The sequence below is a fragment of the Zonotrichia leucophrys genome, chromosome 1A, assembly GCF_028769735.1.
Source record: "Zonotrichia leucophrys gambelii isolate GWCS_2022_RI chromosome 1A, RI_Zleu_2.0, whole genome shotgun sequence".
Classification (NCBI taxonomy): Eukaryota; Metazoa; Chordata; class Aves; order Passeriformes; family Passerellidae; genus Zonotrichia; species Zonotrichia leucophrys.
Genome location: NC_088170.1, coordinates 37,579,162 through 37,592,927, shown reverse-complemented (window position 1 = coordinate 37,592,927; position 13,766 = coordinate 37,579,162). Strand labels below are relative to the sequence as shown.

The following is a 13,766-nucleotide window of genomic DNA, read 5'->3' as shown; positions in this document are numbered from 1 at the left end:
CCGCTCTCCGGCGCTCAGCTGGGGGCCGGGCCCGGCCGCTGTGGCCCTTGGCCAGCCCTGTCCCCTCGGCAGCCGGGCCCTGGTGGCCCTTTTCCCCTCAGGGCGGTGGGAGCAGCGCGGGGCGCGGGCCCGGGGCCTAACGCGCTGCTGTGTTTGATCCTAGCTGGTGCGCAAGAAGCACGTCCTGTCCCGGCTCCAGGATGCCCTGGCCTGGCAGGCGCTGCCGGTCGTCCAGCTGCTGGCACCAGACGAGAGGGTGTGCATGCATTTGATAGGAACTCTCTTTGGTAAGAGCTCTCTGAGGCCTGGTGCAGCCGCAAGGAGGAGGTAGTTAGTTACCTTTTGTTGAATACATGTGAAGCTTCCCCACATTTGAAGCCAAAAAAAAGAGCAGAAGAACATTGAGGTGCCTACCTCCATACTTCCACCGTGCTGTTCTGTAATTACTCCCTGCAGAAAACTGGCTGTCAGTGATTTAGAATAGGTTAATTAATTTTCTCATTCCCCAGGGGGCAGGATTGGCATGTTCATAACTCTTTTGCGATTTTTCAAAGTATCTTGACGTATCTGTAAAGTCCTTCTGGAGAATAGGGAGTGCTTGGCATTTTACTCTTCCCTGAATGCTCTCCATTCTGGTCTAATGCCTCTGGAGTTATATGAAGATTCATACAGAAATCAAAGTGTGAGCATAAAAAGGTGTTGCAGGATTTAATATCAAATGTGCAAACCACAAATCTATATAGTGGGCTTTTTTTACACCATCACTTCACATCTGTAGAAATCTTTGTTGCTGTACAGCTAAAACCTGCTGCTCTCTGGTGAGTCAGCCTCAGCAAAATAGTGTTTGGCAGGATGTCAGAAAGTGTCTTTCCAGTAAGTCTCTGTGGTCTTGAACTTCTCTTACTGGTTTCTGTTTGCATCGCAGGGAAATGTCTTTGAAACATCTAAAATCTTGATGGAGAAGAAATAATGGTCTAAACGAGGGAACAGTAAGGCAGGAAGGGAAAGGTGGAGGGTAGAAATCAGAGTGCCTTTAAAGCTCAAATATACCAGATTCCTTCAATTCCACCATCTCATTTGCACATCACAGATAATTATTGTTGGTTGGGGAAAAGTAACCTACAAGACCTCTTCCTGCCTTGACACACTGAATTGTTCAAAAAGAGTTGATTGCCCATAGATTGTGTTGGGCACGTCTTGGGAGCAGCTTTATTAGAAACAGAACTTTATGCAGTTCTTATTCTTTTAATTGCACAATTTTTTTTAATAGTGTGTCACACATAATCCTTTAGAGTACTGGAAAAGATGATGATTGTGGCCGATTGAGCCCTACACTGTATGGCCCTAACACAAAATACCCCAGAAGACAGGGATGCTGTGCTTGCATTTCAATGCTCTTGTCTGCTTTAATAATTCTCTGAGAAGAGAATTCTTTTTATGATTGGGTGGTTTGAGGACAGCTTTGGGTTGTACTGTACTTGGTGTAACTCTTAGAGCAGTTGGAATTCCAGGCTGAGCTTGGAGCTACAAACAATGGTGTGTTCATTTTCAGTAGAGCTTGGATGAACCAAGGAGCATTTGGGCAAGAGTGTAAGGGGAACCTCCCCAGAAGTTTGAGCAGTGCTGTGGAGGAAGTATTAATAGTGAATTCAGGAAAATACATTTGGAGAGAGAATATTGGAATAAGCACAGGCAGAAGAAATAGGGTTAAGAGAGGTGAAATGTGGAGTGTTACTTACAAGGTGGTGTGTTTCAGCCTGAATTTAATGCAGCTAATATTGTAATTTTCAATAATGTATACAAATCTTTTCTAAAGAGTTATTAAGAACTGAGCAGATGAGGCATGGAATAAGTAATTTCTTCACCTGTCATAACATTGCTTTAGTTGGTCAAAATTCTGAGACGTCATGGAGACTTCAGAGGGGAGGTGGTTTGATTGGATCTATTGAAACAAGTGATTTAGTGTGGCAGAAGTGGGGATCCAAACCAAATGCCTGATGCTATGGGTTGGAAGGGGCTGGGAGGTGGAGTTTCTTGTCTGCTGGGGTGTAGTAGAGTTTGTTTTGATATATCCACTCTTATGCTCTCATTGTAAAATTAACTTGTGAAGTGATGCCTTCAGGTTTGATTTAATGTTGGAATAGTTTCTGGATGATTTAAACCTGGTGTTCAGGCTTGGTTTCAGGGTTGTCAGTACTGTGGAGGGAGAAGACTGATCATAGTAACTGGTAAGAATGGAGGACACAAAGCACACAAAGGACAAAACCCACTTCTGTCATTCCAGGGTGTTGTTTCAGATGTGTGATACTGCATACACACGGTGAGATGTGGTGGTGGCAGCAGTTACTTACTCCCTGACATAGGTGGAGCCATTGACTTCAACTATAAAACACATAAAAAATTTGTAAGAGAACCAAGTGTCTCATGTCCCTGTGTCCTGCTTATGGAGGCACCTTTTGCCATATTCCTGGAGAGTATCCACCCTTATCTGACAAAGTCAGGCTGGTGTTATGTGAAGCAGGGAAAAGAAAACAGTTCTGAAAAAAAAAAAACAAACCAGCTCCTTTTAACAAGAAGGAATTACAGCACTGATGATCAGAAACAGGAATGAGTTCCATGACTTGTGGTTTGTCTTGTAGGGATGTTGCATTCTGTGGAAGACAGCAGTGCCCTGAACCTATTAGTTGAAGGTGAGTGACAAATCCACATCTCAATTCCAGGCAGTTTGTGAACGGGACAGTGTGTCTTGTCTGATACCTGTAGTGAGATGCTCAGCTTTGACACAGCTTCAGAAGGGAAGACCATCAATATCCATGCATCAGAAATGATGGTCTGCTCCAATACTGGGGGCAGGGGAGTGTGTGCATTTTAAAATATTTAACATTTCTCTCACAGGTCTGTGTGTGCCATGAATTTATTATCAGATGGGAAACAGTGCCTCAGCTTTGGCATCTTTAGACCTGACCAAATTGTCAAAGCAAATGAAAGTCTATGGGATCTACTGCTTTCTCCTCAGGAGTAGAGGGTATTTGTGATTTAGCTGTACAGGCTGTAGATTCCTCTTTGTAGATTCCTCATTTGAAAACTGAAGGAAATGTCTGCAGGGCTGGCAAAGGAATCTCTGCAGTCCAGTTAACCCTGGGCAGCTCTGCTGAGTCTAGAGATGTCAGCAGTGCAGTGGTGCATTCCATGACCAGTCATGAAAGGTAAAAGGAGCTATTACAAACTGCTTCCAGAGGGATTTCAGTTTCCAGACACTTGCTTGAAATGGGGTTGAAAAGTGGAGAAGTCTTTCTGTCATGTTACCAGTCTGTTGAGAGATGGATGCTATCTAACAGAGCAATTTTAAATTAGTGTTGCCTAAGTCTTGAAAGTGTTTTAAGTTTCTGAGAGTTTAGGGCAAGAAAGGGCTATTAAATCACCTATAAATCACCTGTCTCAGACATGCTTCTGCTGAGATATGTAGCTCTGTAGCTGAAGCAGGTCTAGTATTGCCTTGGATATACCAAGAAATGGTGAGCCCAAAAGTCCCTGGTATTTCTTTTTAGAATGCTTTCCTAGGATACGAATCAAAAGTGTAGGTTTTCCAAATGAGTCATGCCATGACAGCAAGCTACATCCAAGACAGCCTTACCAAACCCCGTGTAGAAATGTGTGCAGTGTCTCAGTAAAGGGGCTCTTGCCAAAATTTTATCAGCTGAACATTCAGGTGCCAGTTCTGAAAGTACTGGAAGAAGAACTTTGCTTGCTGCAGCTGGCCTGCTGGTCTCTGTGTGGAGGCACAGGCAGCCTGCCAGCACCAGGCAACTCCCTTGAGATTTGGTTAGGGAAACTCCAGGTGATGTGTTGCCTCTGCCTGGAAAACATAATTTCTTGCTGATTCCTCTTATTAGTACAGAGCTGTCAGAGATCTTAAAATAGTAACAGCACTTGCTTGGGGCTGAGGAAGTGACCAGCAGCACTCTGGTGACTGGCACTGTGCTTTCTGTAAGGTGTGTAGGACATCTGCAGTGGGGAGGAATGGCTGATAGACTTCAGTTATCTTAGGGACAGTAGCAGCTGAAGGAGGAGCTCTGAGTGTGAATCTAAGGATCCTCAGCAGTTTCAGTTCTGATGTCTTCACTGGAAGGATGCATTTTTAAAGGCCAGTTTTCATACAGTAGGAAGCCTGGTCTATTCAATTACCATAATTTTTTATGCTTTTAAGCTAGGTTTTTTCCCCCCTTCCTTTCTTGATTCCTTATGTTTACTTGCTGTCCTGAGGCTCAGTTTGTCACTTGCAGCTCATTTCCATGCATGGTTTGTAGTGCAGCTGAAGCAGGGCTGCTGGAATGATGCCCCAGAGAGCTTGAGCTGGGCTATCAGAGGTAATAGTGCTGGAATGCTGCTGTAGCCCTGCTCTCTCAGCACATCTGGGCTCATTTCATTCCTGAGCTCTTTGCTCACTGGTCTGCTAAAGCCCCATGGAAGATGGATTGTGAGTGCTCTTGTGTGTGTATTACTGATCCTGTTTTCTCTGCCTAGTTCTGGTGAGGCTTGTTGTGGAGCTGAAGTCAGAACAGTACTTATACTGCATTTTGGATGAAAGTCAGAAGGAGGTCAGTGAAGATGAGTTCTCTTCCCCTTTCTTCCAGTCTTTCAGAGGCTGAGGAATGAGTGGCCCTGCAAGACTGGGATGTAGCAGTGGGATCACAGAATCATAGAATGGTTTGGGTTGGAAGGAACTTTAAAAATCATCCAATTCCAACCCTCCTGGCATGGGCAGGGACACCTTCCACTAGACCAGGTTGCTCAAAGCTCCATCCCCTCTGATCTAGGATGTCCTAATGCCAGTTCCCAGCTGTGATGTTGGCAGTGTTAATTTCTACCATGGACTTTTTATATTGTTCTCATGATGTCTTGCAGCCACAGGGCTTCATGGTACTCTTATGCAGCTGTGTGGTTTCCTCAGATACTTCTTTTCCTACTTCACTGTTCAGTTATATGAGGAGCTTTCCTAACCTGTGCTATAGGCTCTCATTCTCCTCATTCCTAAGTTTATGATGGTCCCACAGGGTACAAAAAAAGAGAAGTAGCAAAAGTGGTGAGAAATTAGTCTGCTCATGTAAGAGGTGGAGGGGAGAAAGAGGAAAAGGAACAGCAAGCAAGCAATTCCTTGAATTAATTTAAAGATGTTTTGGAGACTTAGTGTGGTATTTGGGGTTTCCCTGTGCTTTATCCCAAGTGGTGAAGAAGGCCCATCTTTGGAAAAGATCCTGTTCTGGAAGATTATGCATCACTGAGAAGTTGCTGGTTTGGGTGCATTTCTGCCTTTGGACTGTGTCCTCATCAGTGAAACATTTTCCTTCTCTGTCTCCTCTACAGCTGTGCAAAGCAAATACCATGAGAAGCAGCCTGCCCACATTTTCTCTCTTGGGCAAGCTGGCAGATGCCATCCCAGGCTTTGCTGAAATAGTGGTGGTAAAGCACAGTGAGTAGTGTGTCATGTCCCACTGAAGGGTGGCATTCACAGCCCTAGTACACATGCATGCACTCCCCTGTCCCCATGACGAGTTCATGAAGGTCACAAAAGAAGCCTGTCCAGAAGTCAGAGTGGCATTCAGGCCTCCTGGGATACAGGTCAGAACTTTCATAGCAGCTTTTATAATCATGCTTTTAGCCAGGCAAAAGCAGCCTCTGCAAACTGGGGTTGTGGGTCTGCCTCACAGGCAACATCTGCTTAGGTTTTTTTTATCTTGATCCAGTACTTGGGGGTCTGGTGAGCAAGCTGAACTGTTTGTGGAGGGAGCTGGGATGGTGGATCTTCATATGGTGAACAGTGAGCTCTGGTGGCTGTTGATTACTGTACCTCTCTGCTCAGAGGGACAGATGGTGCTGAGCACATCACCTGACTGTGGCTTTCATTAACCTGCACACACCAGTCTGGCCAGTAGGCTTTTGTAAGTTTTCAAGGGAAATAGGTTGGTGCTTTTAAAATGTCAGTGAATGTTTGCTCTTCCTGTTCCTCATGCTAGATAATTTAGTGGATCATCTGCTGATGGGCTTGACATACCCAAATGAAAGTATAAAAGCTGCTGTCTGCTACTTGTATGGCAAGCTGTACTCCTCTCCTGCTGGCACAGAACGGCTCTCAGGACACTTTGAAGAAAGGCTGTGTGGTGTCTTCTTGAATACTCTGGGGAGTGCCCAGACAAAGGAGCTGCAGGTTAATTGTTTGGGTAAGGCATTGCTGAGAGAAACTGCAAGGTGCGAGGGAAGGCTTAGAATGAGGAAGAAATCCTTGGCTGATTTAGATGCTCTAGTGTAGATTGTTCAGTAGAGGATCTTTATGCTGCTTGTCCAAAGCCATCAGTCCCTTCTGTTGCTCCGGTGAAGTGGCCCAGACCTGCTGCTGAGCACCCCCAGACCCCTGTGTTCTCTGATGCCTCACATTTGCCCAGCACTGGCTCATCTTCAGTCTCTTCAGAGCTTGTGCTATGGCCTGATCATCCCTCAAAATGTCTGAATGCAAATACTGTGCATGGGCTGGTGGGTTTTGTAGAGCAGTGGGATGGAGTCTAAAAAATGTTAATTATGTTAATTAGATATAGAGCTAATGTGGAAGTGGCACTTTCTTGCAGTTATCCTTCCAACTGCAGGTTTCAGCTGTTGCTGGGGAGCACAATTTTAGCCTTTCTGACATCACTTGTTTGTAAACCATCCAGGGAATTAATTTTTCTAGAAGGAGACAAGCAGGAATTGCTCCTTCTTATGGATTGCTCCTCAGCTTATTTACTCAACTACTAGAAATAGATTATGATTCCTTTGAAAGTAGAATTCTGTAGCTGAGACAATACCCCTGTGAATTTGTACTGATGTGTACTGATGATTTTCATCATTACCTGTAGCAGTGATCTATACTGCTATTCTGAGGGAGCTTTTTGGAGTGTGGGTATCCTTCAGGTGAACACAGCTGGTTCTGTAAGAGCCTGTGGAAATAGAAGGGGAAGATAAATGCCTGTTCTCTGGGAAGTGTTCTAGGGAAAATGTCTTGTCACTGGGGGTACTGACTGCTTGGAGAAGAATGCAGGTTAAGAGCTCTCCCAAGAAACAGTTTAGGGTGTGCTTACTAACAGAAGATAATGCAAGTAGGGAGTTCCTGAGATGCACCCCTGTACATATGTGACTCTGAGAAGGAACACAGGGCAGATCAGACCAGCAAAAAGTGTCAGCAACAAGGGGTTGCAAGACATGGGGGTCATGGCAGCATCTGGGGACACAATGAAAAGAAGCTCCCTAAATTGGACGTGGGGCCCTCCAGGAGAGGGGAAGAAGTTGGCAACAAGTCTTAGTCTGTAAATACTTGTGTGTTAATATAACCCTCACTGTGCTGCTCTATATGGTGCTCATTCTTGCTCTTCCTTTTGCAGGCTTGCTAAAGGAGCTGCTGAAATCTGACCATTTTGTATCTATTCTTATGAATAATGCAAAGACAGAGGAGGAGACTGAGAACCCTGACTTTTTAGAAGGGGAAAATCCACTGCCACTTGTTCTCAAAAAGGTGATTGCTGAAGTAGTAGTGAATTGTTGGTACACATAAATAATTTGCTGGTCTGTAATGAACCTTTATCTGAGGCACTGTATATATAAAAAAGCTTTTATAATCATGTTTATAATCACTCATAACAGAGTGTTCTGTTACCAACACCAGCAATAGAGCTGCACTGAGAAATGGGGATGTGGGAATGTTTAAGATCAGAGGGTTTTGGGAAAGCTGGAAAAGGTAAGCTTTAGAGACTGCAGAACTGTGATTAGAGTTAAATAGTACCTATAAGATTTGTCAGCAGAAAAATTATGTAAGAAGTAAAAAGGACAAGTAGAACAATGGTCTGTGTATTAATGCTTGTCCCATCCCCTTTGTAATTTGTACATAGTACCCCAACCAGCAATAGGGGTACCTCTGTTGATCGCCTTCTTGTTCATGCCTGCATCCTGGAATGGGGAAAATTTTACTCCTGGCCTTAGCTGATCTTACTCATTTACACTTGAGGTCTGATACAGCACATGCAGCACTAGCATGACTAAGCCTGGGGGCAGAACTATTCTTACTCATGCTCTACTCTGTTGTAGTTCTCATGTGCTTTTTTGAGTCTCTTTGCTTCAGTGTTTTATCTTACCTTAGCAGGTTTAATCTGTGAAATAAATGCCGAAAGAGAGACCTTAATTTATGTTTTAAATTTTAAAAAGTAGAACAAACTGTGTCCTACTCACAGCTGCATAGCTGACTTCCTTTCTCCTTTTGACGTTTGCTTCCCAACAGCTCCTGTTAACCAGAGATGAGATGTTACAGGCAGCGAGTTCTCACTGTATGGCTGCAGTGCTGGTTCACTCTCCTAGCAGATATGCTCCTGCTTTTATCCATGCAGATGTCCCAGGTGAACAATGCAGTAGCATCTTATTGTTCATTCCCCGGTATCAAATCTGCTCCTGGCTGTTTGGTTTAGGAGTCAGGCTGGCTCCATGAAATCCACTGATGGCATAATGTGGTGGCCATTTTGTACCAGGTAATTTTAGGAGTAGAAGGGGAGAGCGTGTTTTTAACTGAAAGTTTAGAAGCAGGTGTCACCAGGCAGAATGAAGTTTCCAGAATTTGGCCAAATAATTCAGGTCAGGGTCCTTCTTGCAGGACCTTAGATACAAGTTGAAGCAAACTGGTTTCCATTTCATTCCACTAAATATTGTAAGTTTGCTCAGATTTTGATCTAGGATTTAGCTTTAGAATGCAGCTATGGGAGATGGTTTATTATTTCTCTGTAATCCCAAAAGACAGAAATACTTTCATGATACAAATTATTTGGGAGATGTAAAAGTCATGAGGAAAAAAAGGTCACTGCATCATGTGATAAAGCTTGCTTTGTAGCTTTTCGTTTGTGCCAAAGGCTAAATCCACAATTCAGCTCCTTCCTACTGAGTTTGTGCTGGGAAGATGCCTACCCATGGGTCTCTGCTCTCCAGTCACCTCTTTTTGAAGATTAGCATACCCCTGAGCATCTACTCAGAATATGTTCTCCATTCCTGCCATTTCATGGTACAGCCCTTCTCCCTGTGGCTGTTGCTATGTCTCCTCGTTTCCTCCTCCTTCCTCTGCTCTGTTCTAGGAGCAGCTGGGCCATGCTGTGAGCAGCCTGCTTCTTACCAGAGTGACCTTATTTGTGTGGGTATGTTTGCAGAGTTCCTCTTTGAGTGTCTCTTGTGCAAAAGTGAAATCCTCATCTGGTCAGTGTACTGCTGCCTACTCCTCCTGACTGAAGAGCGCCTTTTCTTCTCCAAGTGTCACACTGTGTATGGTGAGTCATCAGCCTTGCTGGCACAGTGACTGCAGTCATTCCTGTGCCTCCAGCTGAATTCCAGCACTTTACACACAACCACAGTTTCCAGTCAGGATGGATAAAGGACTGAAAATAAGTTCCTATCAGGCATGTTTGTGATGTCCAACATAGCTTGAATTTATAGTGTCATTGTCCCAATGAGTTTCTGATGAGCACTAATTCATTATAATAACCAGTTATCATGACTGTCACTCTCTGAGTTACTATTAAGTATTTCTGTGGATATGACAAGAGTGGATTTAGGAAAAATGGTTAAATTCCTTCTGTTCTTTGAGACTTATCTCCAGCAGTGAAGGTTGAGGCATGTTGTGAGGGAGGTGAGTGAACATGCAACAGTTTTGGACAGTTATTTCTGTCAGTAGCTCACAAGAATAATTGTTCAAATCTTTCTTCCTTTTATAAATTAATTTTGCTTCCATTCTGGAATCTGGAATATTAAAAGCCTTTCTGTGACTTTTCTTAACGTGTACAGGCATTGAATCTCTGGTGAGGAGTCTCCAAGGTGTCCTGCTGCTGAACAACGTGGAGTTGCACAAACAAGGGCTCCTGCTCTTCACTGAAATACTGAAACGGTAAGGGAGTACCCTGTCAGGCTTGCAGGCAGAGTTTGGTACTCCAAAATGGAGACTGTGAGGCTTTTGCTTTTAAGAATTTCTTCCAAGACCAGATATCTACACACAAGAGCTTTTGTGTTTAAAAGATGGTGCTGAACAATCTCATCTCCTTTATTCTTGCAAAGAAAGGCCTGATGGTTGTTTCCAAACCTCCCAGCTTGTCCTGTTTGTGCTTACATCCACCACTAAATCTTCCTCGTCCTGCTTCCTTGCCAGTTAGGGAGGTTAAATCTCTTTTCAGCTGTAGACAGAGCAGGAGACAAGGCCAGGAAGGTCCAGGCATTTGTGAGCAGGCCAGCTCCTGCTAAGTGTGCCTCTGTGACAAAACAAAGTATGCAAATTCCATGGCCTCTGGTCTTCTATCATCATCTGAGCTAAATTCAAACTGCAAAAACAAATTCTAGGCTGAAATATTAATGTCTTCTGTCACTTTTTTCCTCTTGTTTTCTGCTGAGAAATAATATATACTGGCTTGTTTTTCTTCTGTGCTTCCTGTTCTTGCCTTTATGATCTTGTTCCTATCCTGTCATGCTAGTGACAGAGTCTCATTTTTGTCACTTAGATCCCCCAAGAGAGCCCTTGAGCAGAATTTTGGAAATGTCATAGTCAATTTTGTGGCAAGTGGCAGGGTAAAAAGGAGAAGAAAAAGCAACAGTGCTAGAACAGTGTGGTGATGCCAGTGTGGGATCTGTCAAAAAGAGAAACTGGGATATAGGGAACATTAATTACAGCATTTATGCTTGTAAAACAAAGAGAACACTCTGTGCAGTTGCTCTCATTTTCTCATACACCCATTCTGTTTCTCTGAGCTTTGCCTTAGAAATCATGTTTTATTTAAAATTATATCATAATGGGGAAAGGGATCTTGTGCTGGAACCTCTCATCTTGGTTTTAGCTTGCAGCTGGATTCTTTTGTGTAAGTGAGCCACCCATTCTGGTGAGGTCCATGCAGGAGGTACTGCTCCCCTTGGCAGTATATCAGGAATGTTGGATAGCTCTCCCTGGAGTGACCTTTGTCTCTCCCAGCATAATCAAAGTGACAGGTGCAGTTTGGGGCCCAAGGATGAGAGGTTGCAGGAAGCTGGAAGGGTGCTGCCCTTCACACTTTCCCCCCAGGCCCCAAAGATATCACAGTGCACCATCTTGAAAGTGGGTTTGTGCTGCTTGAATGAGTCAGCAGTACTCCTCCATCCCTTCTTCCCTGCATGAGTCAGTGAAGACTTTTTTCTTCCTGATGTGTTTTACTTCAGAAGGTCAGTGATTAAAGAAAGGAGATAGAGAGGATTAATAGAATCACCCAGTGTGAGTAGAAGCAACTTGGAAGTTCAGTGCCTCACTTGTGGCTTGGCTCCTGATGCCTGAGTTCCACAAGTCCTTTTCCTTGCCCTGCCCACCTCACAGTTTTTTCTCACAGCAGAATGTGAGGTGGCTGCGAAGCTGGGTTCCATCCCACTGAGTGACTAAAAAGAGTGGTTCTTCTTCTGTTCTCTTTTTGCCATATAACTGGCCTACTAGTGTAATTTCTACTGAAGTTCTCTTTGCTTTCCCATTTGTGCATGAGAGCATGTACTCTGGGCTTTCTTCAGTTAGGCATGACTGTGAAAATTGAATAACAGGGAATAGTTTTGGCTCCCAAATCTGGCTTCTGTCATGCTGTGCTGCTTTTCTTGCTTCACTTTGGAGGGACCCTCTGGCAGGTTGTTTGTGCCTCTTGTGTGTATGTAGCTGCCTGTCTTTCCCCTGCCTCCCCAGCTGTACCTGACTTGCCAGGAGCCAAATGAACACAGTCTGCCATTTACACAGCTCTGTCCAATAATGGGATTAATGGCCTCTTGTCCCTCCATGCTCTCATGCTGAATGCTCAAAGGTGTTGGGCCACAGATGGCCAGAATGCTCACTGTTGAGGAGGATTGTCAAGGCAGTTGGATTGTGTTTATTCTCCTGTTTACTTTTCAAGTTTGTGAAGGTTCCTGCCCTGGCAGCATCTGGCATAAGGAGTGCAGTGAAAGAAGCTATTCTCATGGCATTATCCTCTAGGACAGTGATGTTTGCTTGTATACTTAAAAATATAAGTTGCTAGATGAACTGACAAATGCCAGAGCAGATGGCTTGAACATAGAGTCCAAGGCACAGAGGTCACTATATTTTGCAAGGCTTGTTTTTATTGTGCTTTTCATGACAGTGTTCTCGAGTAGTCACATAGTTATCCAGGTTGTGGATGTTTTATCATGGTAGTGCTTTAGACTGGCTGAAATTTCCTCTTTATAGCAAACCCTCTACCTGCTCAAGTGTGAGAGTACCTCCTTGAGAGCAGCTGGCTCTCAGTACTGACAAACATGGCTGCAATCTCATGGCTCAGCTGTCCATCTGTTGAAATGAGGGAAGGGCACTGCAGTTACCTAACTCTGACAACGTTCTCCTTGCTTGCTTTGTTTTGTCTTCACAGGCAACCAGTGGAAATCAAATTGTTCACCAACCGAGGTGTATGCATAGAAGCCATTGATGTTTTGATGGAGACAGTGAACTGCCCTGTGCTGGAGGTGGCAGTGGAGGCTGTGAAAGCTGTGGCTGCTTTCCTGAGGTAGGCAGGAATGTATTTGCAGACTTTTCTTCAGATAGATCTGTTGATACCATCTCGGGCTTTGCAGTTCCCCTGTGGCTGTGTGGGTGAACGTGCTCTGCAGTGGGACTCGTGGCTGAGGCAGGCGTGGGTACAGCAGAGCCAGCTTCCCACCCACCTCAGGAAAGCTGCCAGAGCAATGAAGCTGTGGCAGGCAGCAAGTAATTTCAGGAAGGACCTAGTGTTCCAGGCAGGCTTGTACAGCAGCTGCTGTGGCTTTGTCACTCTGTGCCCCATCCAGATTGATAAGAATAATAAATATAAGACTCTGAACAGTCATGGGCTTGCTGACTGTGGTGAGAGCAGACAGAGCACTTGGGGTGTGTTTGTGTTTATGTGTGGGTGAAGACACTATTCAGATATTGTGACCTTACTATGCTCTGCTGGAGAGAAGTGGCAGTGGCATATTTCCATCAGAAGAGCAGTTATTTCTGATGGTGTTGCCTTCCTAGTGGAATGTCCCCTGCAGGGACTGTGCATCTTGTCTTTGTCTTCACGTGTTAAGGAAGGACCATGTGAGCTCCCCTCCAGTCCCGTATGAAGAACTGCAGAAGCTTCTGGAGGCAGTGCTGAAGCGATGTGCTGACCTTTCCCCACCACAGAGTATTAAGAGGCATGCAGTAAGTCAAAAGCTGTTGCTTGTTGGTAGGACTGAGCAGGACAGTGATGATCTTCCTGTGTTGATGTTTTATATGTGTTCCATCCCCTTGCTTACATACCCCATGGATGTTTGGTTCTGTGCTGTTTCTTTTGATCCTCTTGCCTTGAGATGGTACCAGACTTTGAAGCAGATGAAGGTGGATGCTGGTGAATGATATCCTTCTGAAGTGGGGCACTACTTGAGCATGCTACTTTCTTTATGTGTCCAGTACTCCAAAGCCATTTGAACTTCCCCTTCTTCCCACCCTCACCTTGCATTGGTCAATCTATTTTTTCAGCAATGAATATTTCTTGTTCTACATTCAGATCAAGAGTGTCACCATATATGCACTGTGATCCCTCAGCAAGGGAGTTGTTAGCCACGATTTGAACTATAAACCCTTTTCTGTTCCTGGCATCTGTGGTTAGTGTGATGTGCTGCTGGCACCTCTGCACTTCTGAGAAGAGCCCCAGGTGCAGATGGCTAATGAAAGGACAAGGGCTGAGCCTTCTTGCTGTAGGCTT

At 44.5% G+C, this 13,766-nt stretch overlaps 1 protein-coding gene across 4 annotated transcripts in view; it reads left to right on the top strand.

Annotated features, from left to right (window-relative positions):
* Positions 1-13,766, top strand: part of MEI1 (meiotic double-stranded break formation protein 1) — a 36,901-nt gene that overhangs the window by 220 nt on the left and 22,915 nt on the right. For 3 of the 4 annotated variants that reach the window (XM_064702309.1, XM_064702308.1, XM_064702310.1), the window contains exons 2-12: positions 164-287; positions 2,640-2,690; positions 4,525-4,598; positions 5,365-5,470; positions 6,015-6,218; positions 7,410-7,540; positions 8,300-8,414; positions 9,210-9,326; positions 9,841-9,940; positions 12,429-12,563; positions 13,108-13,222. In XM_064702309.1, the coding sequence (XP_064558379.1) occupies positions 164-287; positions 2,640-2,690; positions 4,525-4,598; positions 5,365-5,470; positions 6,015-6,218; positions 7,410-7,540; positions 8,300-8,414; positions 9,210-9,326; positions 9,841-9,940; positions 12,429-12,563; positions 13,108-13,222 (1,272 nt within the window). Of the gene's footprint in view, positions 1-163; positions 288-2,550; positions 2,691-4,524; positions 4,599-5,364; positions 5,471-6,014; positions 6,219-7,409; positions 7,541-8,299; positions 8,415-9,209; positions 9,327-9,840; positions 9,941-12,428; positions 12,564-13,107; positions 13,223-13,766 lie in introns of those variants that run through there. The other variant, XM_064702311.1, reaches the window with a different exon arrangement.